Consider the following 12,980-nt stretch of genomic DNA (forward strand, 5'->3'; position numbering starts at 1 on the left):
AATACCTCATTTCACAAGATAGGGAGAGTAGATAAGATAACTCCGGATGGTACCTGGCATCTGGTCTATTCTCAATAAAGTGCGGCAGGGAGGAACGGGAGAGGAAAAGAAGGAGAAGAGCTTGCCTAAGAAATAACATTTAGAAAACTGGCCATATGAAAGAAACACTATGACTACAGTGGTATTAGGATTGATAAAATGTTCCTAAGGAAGACTTTTCAAAGATTTTATTTATTTTTTTGGCAGAGAGACCCAGCGAGAGAGGGAACACAAGCAGAGGGAGTGGGAGAAATAGGCTCCCCCTCACCCCAGCAGGGAGCTGGATGTGGGGCTTGATCCGGGAACCCTGGGATTACAACCTGAGCCAAAGGCAGACGCTCAACTGACTAAGCCACCCAGGTGCCCCATTTTTTCAAAATGTATTTTTTAAAGATTTTATTTATTAATTTGAGACAGAGAGTGAGAGAGAACATGAGACAGGAGAAGGTCAGAGGGAGAAACAGACTCCCTGTCGAGCTGGGAGCCTGATGCAGGACTTGATCCCAGGGCTCCGGGATCATGACCTGAGCTGAAAGCAGTTGCTTAGCCAATTGAGCCACCCAGGCACCCTAAAGACTTTTCAAGAGAATGTCTCTATAATTCACCTTTCTGCCTAGTGGTTGAAAGAAGAGAACTCCTTGTGTCTTGATCTAGTCCTGAATCACTCCCAAGTGATGTGTCTCAATTTATTTTCTAGCACGATGTATCTTAAATTTCTCAGGCAAACTTCTAAGTGGATGAAAACAACTACAACTGGTTTTAAGACACAAGTTTGAAGGAGGCTGGGTCACAGGACAGCGGGCATGCAATGAAGAAACAGTCAAGTCCTGAATTATTACTGCCAGCAGGGCTGCCCAGGAAGAGGCACCATGTTTGCAATGCTGCCCAAGGCAGTTTTTTTTTTTTTTTAATATATTTATTTATTTGACAGCAGGAGGGATTACAATTAGGAAGAGAGGCAGACAGAGAGAGGGGGAAAGCATGCTCCCTGCTGGGCAGGGAGCCCGATATGGGGCTCGATCCCAGGACCCTGAGATCATGACCTGAGCTGAAGGCAGAGGCTTAGCCCACTGAGCCACCCAGGTGCCCAAGGCAGTTCTTTTATTTTTATTCTTTTTTCCAAGGTAGTTGTTTTGAACAATGAGCAAATTTGGGAGTTCCACTTCCTGCCCAGAGAGGATAGAGCTCTAGGCCTCACATACCCAATATGAAGGCCAACCACAGAAGCAGCTGCTAAGACACGGACTTGAAGCTACAAGACTTTTGGGGTGGAGAGACATCATTTTTCCATGACAAGATGGGTGACTTTTAAGTCAACAAAGTTGGGGGCTGGGACTGATGAAGGCAGACTGGCCTTCTTGGGCTGTAAAATGAGGCTTTATGCCTTTTGAGGGCTTCTTGTAACAGGGAGGCTCTCACTCTGGGGACCAGAGGGTGGAGGAGGCAGAGCACCATGAGGGGTGCCAGAGGCAGAAATGGTGGATGGATTTACCGCACTTAGTGTGACTTGTTTCCCTGTTCCACTGCCACAATTCAGTGAAATACTGACTCACAGTGGACTGTTTCTGGAAAAAGATAGGAGGGAGCTTCACGCCTAGGTTTGATGAGAAGTAGGCATGAGAAGTCTGCCTGGACTCATAAAAGAGGCAGAAACATGAGGAAGTAAGACCCAGAAAGGAGAGGAAGGCTTCTGAGGCCCAGGACGAGGAGTTGAGACAGCTTCCCAAAAGTCTTTGGCAGGCCTCAGTGACAGGGTTACATTTGCATAAGAAGAAAGCAGGCAGCAGGGACTGGAGCAGAGAATGTTTTAGGAAAACAATGCTGATAAAGCTGGGAATTACTCTGCAAAACAAATGTAAAGGGCCCTGATATAAATCACCCTTCCACTGGGGGCTGATGGGTCAACAGTGAAGGATACCTAGGGCACATGGGAGATCAGCAGAATCTGCAAAGTAAATATATTTACCAATTTACCAAGTGAAGAGAGTTGGAATTATTTTGAGACCCACTTCCACTGGGGAAAGATATTTAATCTAGCATTATCCGTAGGAGAAGAGAATTGGAAACAACCTACATGTCCATTAATAAAGGATTGTGTAAATAAATGATGGTTTATACTTAACATGGAATATTTTGCAGGAGATTTTAAAACATGAGGTACATCTCTATGATTTGACACAGAATGATGCCTAAAAGAAAAAAAAAGGTAAATTGGAGAGTAGGATATAGAGGGTAATCCGACGTGAGGAGGGAGAATACATGTCTAACAATGCATAAAGAAAGGTTTGGAAGGAGAATCATTTTTTTACATTTGGAATATGTCACTTTTGCTATATAAACATCCAGATTGTGAGAGTTTTTATCATCAAGCATGTATTATTATTTTAAATTCAGAAGGAACAAAGAATAAAGTTGAGGTTTTAAACAGACGCCATTGCTTAGTATTTGTGTATGGAATGCTTCTGTCCAGTGAAGATTTAGTGCTTCTAAATCAATTATTTTACTTCACTCACAAAGTCCCAAAGTAACCGGGCTGGAGTGTGAGGGACTGTCAGGGTCAGCATGCAGGGGTCTGAGTGGTCCGATGATGTCTCATTTTTCTCACAAGATTCCCACATGGCATCAGGCCCTCATCATCTGGGGGAAATTGAGGACTGCAGTCAGTCCAGACTTGGAGCCATTCCTCTGGGTTCCTTGCCTCAGCTGAAACTCAGCTTCGAGGGGGAACTGGAGCTTCAAAAATCATCATGGGCATCTGAGGGCTTAAGGTGTGTTCTCTTAGGGGGTGGGGATGCGGGTGAGGGGACTCCTGAGGGCTCTGCGCCAGAGCTGCCAGGAAGAAAAAGTAGCAAGTCCCTGATGCTCCCTGAAGCCTGCCCAGCTTTGGTTATTAGATGATAAGAGTGAAGATCTGGTGCCTATGGGTTAAACAGCTGGAGAGACTGAGATAGCATTTCATGGGTTAGGGCTGGGGTTTTTAGGCTTGATGTTGGGATCGTTTGATTCTTCAGATTCCATCTCTGTATTGAGTCTTGCTACTGGAAGGCAAAATGGACAATCTAACGCATTCAATTTTTTTCACTTTCTCCTTTCCCTCCGTTGTCCCCCCAGCTTCAGAGAGTAACAGCTTCATGTCATTATTCCCTTTCCCCTAATAGATGCTCTGGTTGAAACATGTTCTGTGTCTTTTGTAAAACTGGCTGTCAGTCTCGTCCTCAGCATCACTGAGAGCAGTGTGGTGGTTTGGGGTTCGGCTTGGTCTCAAGTGGACAAGGGCTTCCATTTGAGCATCCTCATTCTCAGGAGTGTGCCTCTTCCCAACTTAATTTCACCTCTTTTGGTTTCTGTCTCTTTATCTGCAAAACTGAGTAAAGAATACCAATTTCCTTTATTGTGAAAATTAACACACACAACTGCTAGTATTTTTTATATACACACTACGGAAATGGATTCCAGGGAAAATTTTGGCATCTGCAGGTGAATATTTAAGCCTATGTCAGATAATCAAGACTATAAAACTAATCCGTTTCTTTGTTATTGTCAAAACCAGTGATATTTAATGCCTAAGCACTTTTATTTTTTATTTTTAAAAGATTTTTATTTATTTATTTGACAGAGAGATCACAAGTAGGCAGAGAGGCAGGCAGAGAGAGAGGAAGGGCGGGGGGAAGCAGGCTCCCTGCTGAGCAGAGAGCCCGATGCGGGACTCGATCCCAGGACCCTGAGATCATGACCTGAGCCGAAGGCAGCGGCTTAACCCACTGAGCCACCCAGGCGCCCCACCTAAGCACTTTTAAATGCTCAATTCAGGAGCTGAGATCATCTATTCTCTTTGCCTCTCTGAGTAGACAGAACTCTATGCCTTAGTATTTTTAAGTGTCTCATCATTTACTGATACATATTATATATATTAGTGGTATATATATATCACTGGCATATATATATATTTTCTGATATATGTACACACATGTATATATAAACATGCATACATATATACTATATATGTAATAATGCTTATTATTTCTTCAAGAAAATTTGGAAAGTGTAGAAATTATTTTTTTAAAGGATGAAATAATAATCATCCTGGAAGAAGTAATCACTATTAAGATTTTGTCATATTTTTTCTCACTCATTACTACAGAGTTCATCTCATGAGGTATATTTATGTGGAAAGCAAGTGATTCCAGAGAGGCATGCTACTGGTCTTGAAGGTCTAGAGACTTTCTTCTCTTCCCTTTTTCTTTCTGGTCCAGAGTGAGATGTCTTGAAAGAGTGTGAGCCTGAATTGGTGTGGGGGACCTCCTTCCTCTTCAAAAGTCTGCTAGGTAGGCAAGGGTCAAATCAGTGCTGGATTTTAAAACCAAATACAAGTATTATTAGGAAGAAGACTAAGACAAATTAGAAGGCTGATGGAGAGAGAGGCAAGGAGTCGGACGTGGCCACCTGAACTGTCAGGAAAAGTCATTCTGCATGTGGTATGACTGAAGGGAATCCTGGCGAGCATACAAGCCAACCCCCTGTCTGTCCATCCTCTCCAGGGCTCTTTGGATTGGGGAGCAGCCAGAGGTGAGGTGGGGGCGGATGTGGAGGGGGAGGTGGAAAGGACATGGTCCAGGAATGACATATCAGGGTTTGAGCTCTGGCTGTTTTCTTTTCTCTAAAGTGAGTGATCACTTGGTCAGAATCATCTACAAGTTCTATTCTAGCTCTTAAATCACATCTTTATGCTTTTCACCATGAAAGGCTATGGCTTCATCTTTAATAATTAGGAAATGATATGAGGAGAGTCAACACCCTAAGCCATGCCGTTTAGAGACAATGAATTTGACCAGAGGTTTTGGTAGGGAGTAGGAGTGCACTGGAATGTCTGAGTGGGGAGCAGACAGAACCCATCAGCAAGAGTGAAGAGGAGGCAAGGGAAGGTTTGAAGATGTATTTCATCCATGTTAATTTTTTCTAGGTTGATTCGGTAGCAAGTCCTGGAAGGATGCTCTTCTTACCACCAGATTCCTAGTACCTGGCACAAAGTAAGCCCTCAGTAGATACTTTGAAAGGAATGAATGAATGGGGTAGGCTGGCATGGTGGAGAGGAAGGGCAGCAATCTAGACAAAGAAGAGAGTGGAGGAGAATGCTTAGACCCCTTGTACCGACACACTGAGTTAGGAAGAAAGTGCAAACCCTGTGAACTGCCCTTGCCACCCGCCCACCCCCGTCACATGGACCTGCTGCTCACAACATGCCCTCCCGCCTCATCGCCTCCCCATGACAACCATTCCAAAGCAATGTGGAGGCTCTTTAAAGGTGCCTTCCACAAAGTATAAGAAACATTTTTTAAGACACAAGGGAACTGTCCAACTGAATATCTATTTGCCTTGAAACTAGCTGAGTGGGGTCAAGCATTCCCAATGGCAGACAGTCTGTCCTTCCCAGCAGAGGGGATGACCATTACCTCCACTTTGGTGTCTTCCTGGTTAACCTGAGAAAACCTCTGATGATGACTGTGGAACCTACTGGAAAGTCTCCTCCCTGAGGCAGAGCAGACTGGCTCCAACAGCACGTTTGTTTCAGTGCCGCTGGGCTCTGCTGCTAAGAAAGCAGCGCCCACAGCCATCTGGGGTGCTCCCAGCCTCCCTGCCGTGCAGATTCCCAGCTGCAGTCGGTGTCTCACTGAATTTGCGGCGGTTCAAGTGCAGTTATTTTAATTTCATACAGAATGTTTAAAGGGGATGAAAACACTGCAGCATTTGGAATCCTGATCCAGGACCCATAGAGGTTAGGCAGGCCATTTTAGTTGATTTTTCTGTAATGGTGTTTCCTACCTACCAGGCTCTGTTCTAAGCACTTTGCATAGATTTACTCATTTGATCTTAGGACAACCTTAGGAGCGAGGTACTCCTAAGCACCTTCTTATCTCCTGTCTCCCTGTGTTTACAGATTATTGTTATCACTCCCATTTTACCCATAAGGAATTCTGAGGCCCAGTGGAGCTAAGTGACCTCCTGATATCCCACAGCTATCAGGCTTGAAACCCCGGGGTCTGGTGGCAGAGCTCACCCTCAGCCACTACCCTGCACTGCCTCTTTACCTGTATGTCATCATGAAGGCTGAAAGGAAGACATTCTGCCTGCCTGCCTGGGGACACACAAGCACCTTGAGTTTGGGGACTGCTATATGCACCTTTTGGGTCCCCCACTTCTGAGCAACCAGCAAGGGCTCTGCAACACATCTAGATTGATGACAATTTTCCCCAAATATTTTTATACATGCATGCCAACAGTCCTGCCCCTACTGGACCTCAGTCACAGTGACACATACATGATACCAAAGGAAATCATTACCAAAAAGGCTCATGGGTGTGAACAGAAAGTAATAGATATAATGTTTAGAGACTTTTGTCATCATTGGCCATAAACTATTTTTAATGCATTTTCACCCTGTAATTTCAAAAGTAATACACAGCCAGCAGAAAAATTCAAACCTTGTTGATATATATAAACTATTCAAACATTAACGTTGAACACATATAACATAGGGACAGTAATTCAAAATAAAGCAATAAATAGAGGGTCCCAGGATTTGACTGGCATTGTAAGGACTGAAATGTAAGGAATTCTCCCTTTTCTGAAAGCTAGCTTGAGGGGAAGGGGGTATATATGGTAAGTTGTCTATAATTCTCTTTTTAGGAGTTAAGTCTATAATTGTTGTCTATAATTCTCTTTTTAGGAGTTAAGTCTCCTGAGATATATGTGTAAGAAAGCGAGATAAGTTTGTTGCTTCCTTAGGAACTAATTGCATCTGTATAAAGGCTCAGGTAGGCCCCTTGACGCAGCTTCAGTGTTAGGCCAGAGTGGAAACCGGTTGACTCAAGCTATAGGTCTCATTCCAACTATTTGTGCTTGGAGACTAAGAGCAAGGCTAGGGCCCCTGTCTTCCGGATCTTCTTCTTCCCTAGTCATGTTTGCCTCTCAGACCATGTCCTGTGGAAGGATCCAGGCAGCTCAATCAAAGCTTTCTGTTCCTGCTAGAACTGACTTGGTGGAGAGGGCATGAGACATCTAATTAAAGACCCCAGGAAACTTCTGCCTTTACCACTGCTTGCTGGGGAGCAGCTTAAATGCAGGGTGCACCCTCATGTTCTCATCTGTCCACAGGGGCAGTGCTATGCCCTCTTTTGTAAGGTCACCAGAAGACTATAATGAGGTCAAGAATATGATAGAGCTTTGTAAACTTCTTCTCTGGTATATGCAATTTAGAGGGTCAGATGATAACTCCTCACTGATTCCTGTTTGCCTTTGATTGGGAAGAGCTGGTCTCAGGTGGAGGAAGGTGCTCTTTAAAGCCTAGAATCTTAAAAAAGAAACTAAATAGCTCAAACAAATGTCAGATTTATTTATAGGTGGTAAATAATGGAAAGCTAACTTGATGTGCTGGGCAGTCAGAGGGACATTTGGTTTTCAAATCCTCCCTATCCATCTCTCCTTGAAAGGAAGAAAGGAAAGGAGAAAAGAAAGAAGGAAGGAAGGAAGGAATGGAGGGAGGAAAGAAGAAAGGAAGGAAGGAAGGGAGGGAGGGAGAAAGGAAGGGAGGGAGGGAGGCAGGGAGGGAGGAAGGAAAGAAGGGCATTTTGAAGAACAGCATAATTAGCAAGGAGAACATAACTTGGGGACAAAGGCACTCAGTGAGAAAATATTTGTTTGTCTAATTGCTCTTGCCAGACGGAGCTCCCCGAGGTTGGAACTGGATCTTATTCATCTTTGTGTGGCACTTCCTAGAGACTATTTAGGATGAACCATATGGCACTGCATTTTTGTAGATCAAAACAGTCTAATATTGGCAATGCCATATGAGTCAACCTAAGTGTTAGATGAAGATGCAAGAGACCTAAGGGTCATATTCACTCAGTCAACTTTAACCTGTTTCCTCATAACACCTCCTTCCCACCTCTAGCACCTGGTCAGAGAGGTTGGGCTTCCCTTTCACTGTCTGACCATTAAGATTCATGCCTCTCTTTTTGAAGACTGACTTTGGTGTTCCCTTGAGCTTGAAAATGTCTGGATGCTAAGCACATGTTATACCAGGATCCCCTTCTTATAAGAGGCCTCATTAAGACCCAAATTTCAATTCCCATTTCATTTAATGAACCTAACAAACAAAATAGTCTCTAGTCAAACGAAATAGATGTTCTTCATCAGGGTGTTGTATAGATTTTTTTCCTTCTCCCTTTTCTCCCCATCTTCCCCCACTTTCCTTCTGCTTTCTTTTCCCCTTCTTTTCTCCCTTTCTCTATCTCTCCCTTATTAACCCTTCCATCATCCTTTTTCCCTTCCTTCCATCCATTCTTGCTTCCTTCCTTCTTTCCTTCTGGGTCAGGTAGTCCTTTAGACTGGAGAGAAGATATACTTGAGTGAACCAATGGGAATAGCAGACTTACATCATGAGTTCCCAGAGAGGACATGTGGATCTTACATCCTCCCTTCAGCCCTTGATGATGCTGAGTACCAGACAAAAGCTCTGTTGAGTAGGACTTATGTGAATTAAGCAGCTCTCAAGTTGAGGTCATGACTTCTATTTCTCCTTCCATATATTTGTATCTGTTTTTTATTATTTTCTAAACAATGGTGTTTGGCAGTGTTTGGCTCTGTGATAAAATGGCATTAACATGTATACCATACACAGCTATTTCTGTATCACATTACAGAATTGATGTGTAACACAGCAAACCAAACGTTTTTCATTATAACGCCTTTTTACAGAAGACTTGAAGGGTTAATGATTTATGTGTAATACATCCGGCCATCAGGGCCGTTTACTGCAAATCCAAACAGCAGTTGAGACAAGGTTTGGTGAGAGGAAGTGTTCAGTCCCTATGGACACACTAGAATGTAGACCCCAAAGGCAAGTATTTTTGTCTACCTTGTTCCCTGCTGCATCCTGGGGCTTAGCACAGAGCTGACAGTGAGGTATTGTGAGGGGGCACGTTAAAGTTGGCAGAATGGCATCGGGATCTCCTGCATCCTTGTCTTAACACTAGTGAGACACGTATTAGGCACTTGAAAAATAGTCTTGAATGGATGAATAGCCATTGCAGTTCAACTATTGAATTGATGTTATAATCCCGTAACTATTCAGCTCAGTAGTCACATATCCCCTCTAGGTCTCTGTTTTCTCATTTCTAAAATGGGGATTATTGTGCCTATCTGGCAGGATTGTTAGGAGGATTAAATGAAAATTCATGTAAAGCAAATTGACTGACAAAATAGTAGGCACTTAATAAATGCTAGTGCCTTTTCTTTCCATGCCCTCTAGCCTCCTTCAAAATGGGTGTGGGGGGTGGAGAAAGGCTAGAAGAAATAAATTATTTCGTTCATGTTTTCCAGGGCTTTCCAACCTCAACCCTATGCCATTTCAGGCTGGATATTTCTTTGTTGTGGGGGCTGTCCTGTGTATTGCAGGGTAATTAGGAGCATTGGTGCCCTCTATCTGCCAGATGTCATGGCCCCGAGTTCTGACAACCAGATCATCTCTAGATATTGATGAATGTTCCCTGGGAGGCAAAACTGTCTCCCATGAAAGCAACTCTTATAGCTATAGTCATCCATTGAATAATTAAGTATTCCATTAATAAACAAATTGTTCAGGTACTCTGTAGACATTGCTGGTGGTTATAGTATATGTTTAAATGTATATAAGGTCAGGGCTTACACAGAAAAAGAAAAACAGCACATATCAAATTAAGCTATACAGTCAAACCATAACTATCCATGAAGTGAATAATGATGTAGATAATAAAAAAGTTATTTCAGTCACACAACTTCCCTGCATTAGATTATTTTCCTAATTATTGTTAGATTAGGCTAATCATATTAATAATGATCAGTTTCCTGGACCCACACTGGCTGATGACAGGGAGATCTGGCACATGCACATGGAGAGAAATCATTTGGGTTTCTTAAATTTTCATGGACTAACCATGAAGTGGGTGTTTGACCCACAGATTATCAAACTGCATTTTCCATTAGTAAGCTTAAAAAGTAATAGCAACATTCATACTTACAGGTGAATTAAAGACTTTAGTCCCCGGAAAGTATGTCTTGATATGGACTTGATGTTGTTGTTTTCTATGAATCTGCAATAGGTTATAATATTTGTTGTCAGACAGCTGTAGGAAGCTGAGAGCACTTGTCCTGAATCATTATGTAAAAAAAAAAAAGTTTCTTTACTTACAAATACTCTAGATGTGGAAGACCAATAAAAGCATCATCACTGATCACATCAAAGGAGTTCGATGTGAATAATCTGCCCAGAAAAAGTACACAGTGAAAATGGTTAACCTGACAGATTGTCAATCTTTGCTGCTGTTATCTCTTAGAGAAATTAGTGAGAGTTGTGTATGAAAAAGTGGACATCTGCCTTTTACAGTGTTATTTATTTAGGTAATCTTTGCAGCCTTTTTTTATACCCTCAATTATTTCCTCATTAAATACTCATTGAGAGAGGCTTTATGCCCCACTTTTCACAGTGTGGATGTCACAGGCCTTGGGTAACATTTTGAGATACAACTGGACAAGTATGACAGTCAAAGCAGCTAAAGCAACATTTTGCACATTAGCACAATGAAGACACTAACAGAATCTTTCCCTCTTGTTCAAGAAACTTCTGGAACATTCTGATCTGTTCAAACAATGGTGCCTCAGGGTATTAAGCCTGGAAACCCTGGAAAAGTAGCTCCATCAAAGCCTAGTTGTGCTTTGATATCTAATAGTAGATAAGCCATTAACATTGGCTCAATGAACATCAACTAAACTTCTTAGAAAATAGGACAGGCTGAAGATGGGAAACAATGAAGCTTAAAAAAGGTATTAGATCCATTTTATTTTTAACTAGTTGAAAAGAACAGTTTCACTTGGATACATTTATTTGCAATTTCAAAATAAAAAAAAAATTTTTGAAATTACTGATGAAAAGGAACATCAACCAGCAGTCCCAACATCTTGTTGAACAACTGGGAAGAGTTGTCAGTTTCTGAATGGGAGATTTAAAAGAGGTGGTTGTAGGCCAAATAATACAAAGGCTGGGGGTATTTTTGTTTGTTTTTGTTTTTGTTTTTTTAGAATGAGTTTTAATTTATGAAATCCATTGGCTAAAGTGTTGATACAAGCTAAAAATAAGGTTTTAAATGTACTGATGACAATTTTATACCTTAGTTTAAGTGATGTTCAGTCTACATATTAAGGTTCTCGTGTGGGGGAACCTCTTATTCTACTTATAACTATTATCCAAAATGTGACCCTGGTCATGGACCAGACCAGATGTTTTACTTAATTTGACAATTCCTGTCTCATACATACCATTTAACTGCACTATGTAAAGTCCAATATTCTCTGTTAGTAACCTTTTTGACTTACTTTTGAAGTCTAGGGATTAAAAATAATTGCTACTAACCAGCTTGGTGACTTTGCCTCTCTGTGCCTGTTAACTAAGGAGATTAAAACTAAGAGACCTCACTTTCTGAACATTTATGAATAACTTATTTGACAGCTGGGATTGCTTTAGAACAGAGGAGGGGAAGGCAGTGGGTTAGAGATGAATTGAGCATGATCGATAATCTTTGAAGGTAAAAGATGGGTACATGGAAGTGAATCTTACTATTATCTCTACCTTTATTTTTTTTAAAAGATTTTATTTATTTATTTGACCCAGAGAGAAAGATCACAAGTAGTCAAAGAGGCAGGCAGAGGGGGAGGGGGAAGCAGGCTCCCCACTGAGCAGAGAGCCCGATGCAGGGCTCAACTCCAGGACCCTGAGATCATGACCCGAGCCGAAGGCAGAGGCTTAACCCACTGAGCCACCCAGGTGCTCCTTATCTCTACTTTTATATATGCTTGACATTTTCCATAAAAATGGGGGAAAACAGGAACCAAACAAATAAAACTAGATGATCTGTTCCATTTCTTCTTAAGCTATCAATCCTGGAGTGATGTTGGGTTTTCTATCCCTCCTCCATCATACTCAAATCATTCACTAGGCTCTGAAAAGTCAACACCAATGAATAATGATGTGTATTAGATGCTTGTAATTATTAAAAGAAATTCAAAGGTTTATGATTTCAGTCCAACTTTGGCAATTGTTTCTTCTTATTTCATGGTTCTGGAAAGCAACAAGATTGCTCAGCTTTACTCCAAAGTAAGCTAACATCCAAAGCCTTCTTTAGGTTCCAGATTTTTGTTTCATTCTGTATAGGCATTATCAAGGATGGAGAGAATAGAATAAGGCAAAATAGATACAGAGCAATACCTCCCATGCTCACTGGTTTACAAACTGTCTCATGGTTGGACCAGCCACTTCAAAGCTGTATACTTCAGTCGCCAGAAGAAATAGCTTTCAGCACCAGCTCCCCTTATGTTGAAAGCAGATGCAAAACAGAGCGGGAAATGGGTATTAGTGGGCAGCACTTGCCCACACATGTCAGGGAAGTAAAACAGAGAATTTCCACTAGAATTTGTATCTGCTTCTTCATTGCTTATCCCTAGCACCTGTAACATTGTCTGCCCCATAGTGGACACTGAATAAATATTTGTTAAACAAAAAAGGAATTCATTTTACATTAAATTCTTGTCAATGTTACATTACTAGATTGAATGTTTCTTATAGCAGGGACTTACCCTTATTTGCTTTTGTGTCCCCAGCCCTGAGCACAGTTCCTGGTTAAATAATGCTTGTTTAACTAGATTTCAAGGATCAAAATCTCTGGCTAACGCTGAAACTACATGCAAAAGTATGAATGAATCTCACAAACCTAAGTTGAGGGAAGGAAACCAGAGCACAATAAAGTATATCATATGTGATTTCACTTACATAAATTAAAAAAAAAAAACAGTAAAACTCATCTATACTGGCAGAAATCAACATAATGGTTACCCTCAGAGGTGGATAGTCACTG

General features: G+C 41.7%; 1 protein-coding gene across 1 annotated transcript in view; it reads right to left on the reverse strand.

The window, feature by feature from the left end:
• Positions 1-12,980, reverse strand: part of LGI1 (leucine rich glioma inactivated 1) — a 39,361-nt gene that overhangs the window by 9,311 nt on the left and 17,070 nt on the right. Inside the window, exons 3-4 of the mRNA XM_032836143.1 lie at positions 10,265-10,336; positions 10,095-10,166 (exon numbers count right to left, since the gene is read on the reverse strand). Coding sequence (XP_032692034.1) covers positions 10,095-10,166; positions 10,265-10,336 — 144 coding nt within the window. The remainder of the gene's footprint in view (positions 1-10,094; positions 10,167-10,264; positions 10,337-12,980) is intronic.

This window comes from Lontra canadensis, unplaced genomic scaffold, assembly GCF_010015895.1.
Source record: "Lontra canadensis isolate GAN:19392208 unplaced genomic scaffold, GSC_riverotter_1.0 scaffold3, whole genome shotgun sequence".
NCBI classification, from domain to species: domain Eukaryota; kingdom Metazoa; phylum Chordata; class Mammalia; order Carnivora; family Mustelidae; genus Lontra; species Lontra canadensis.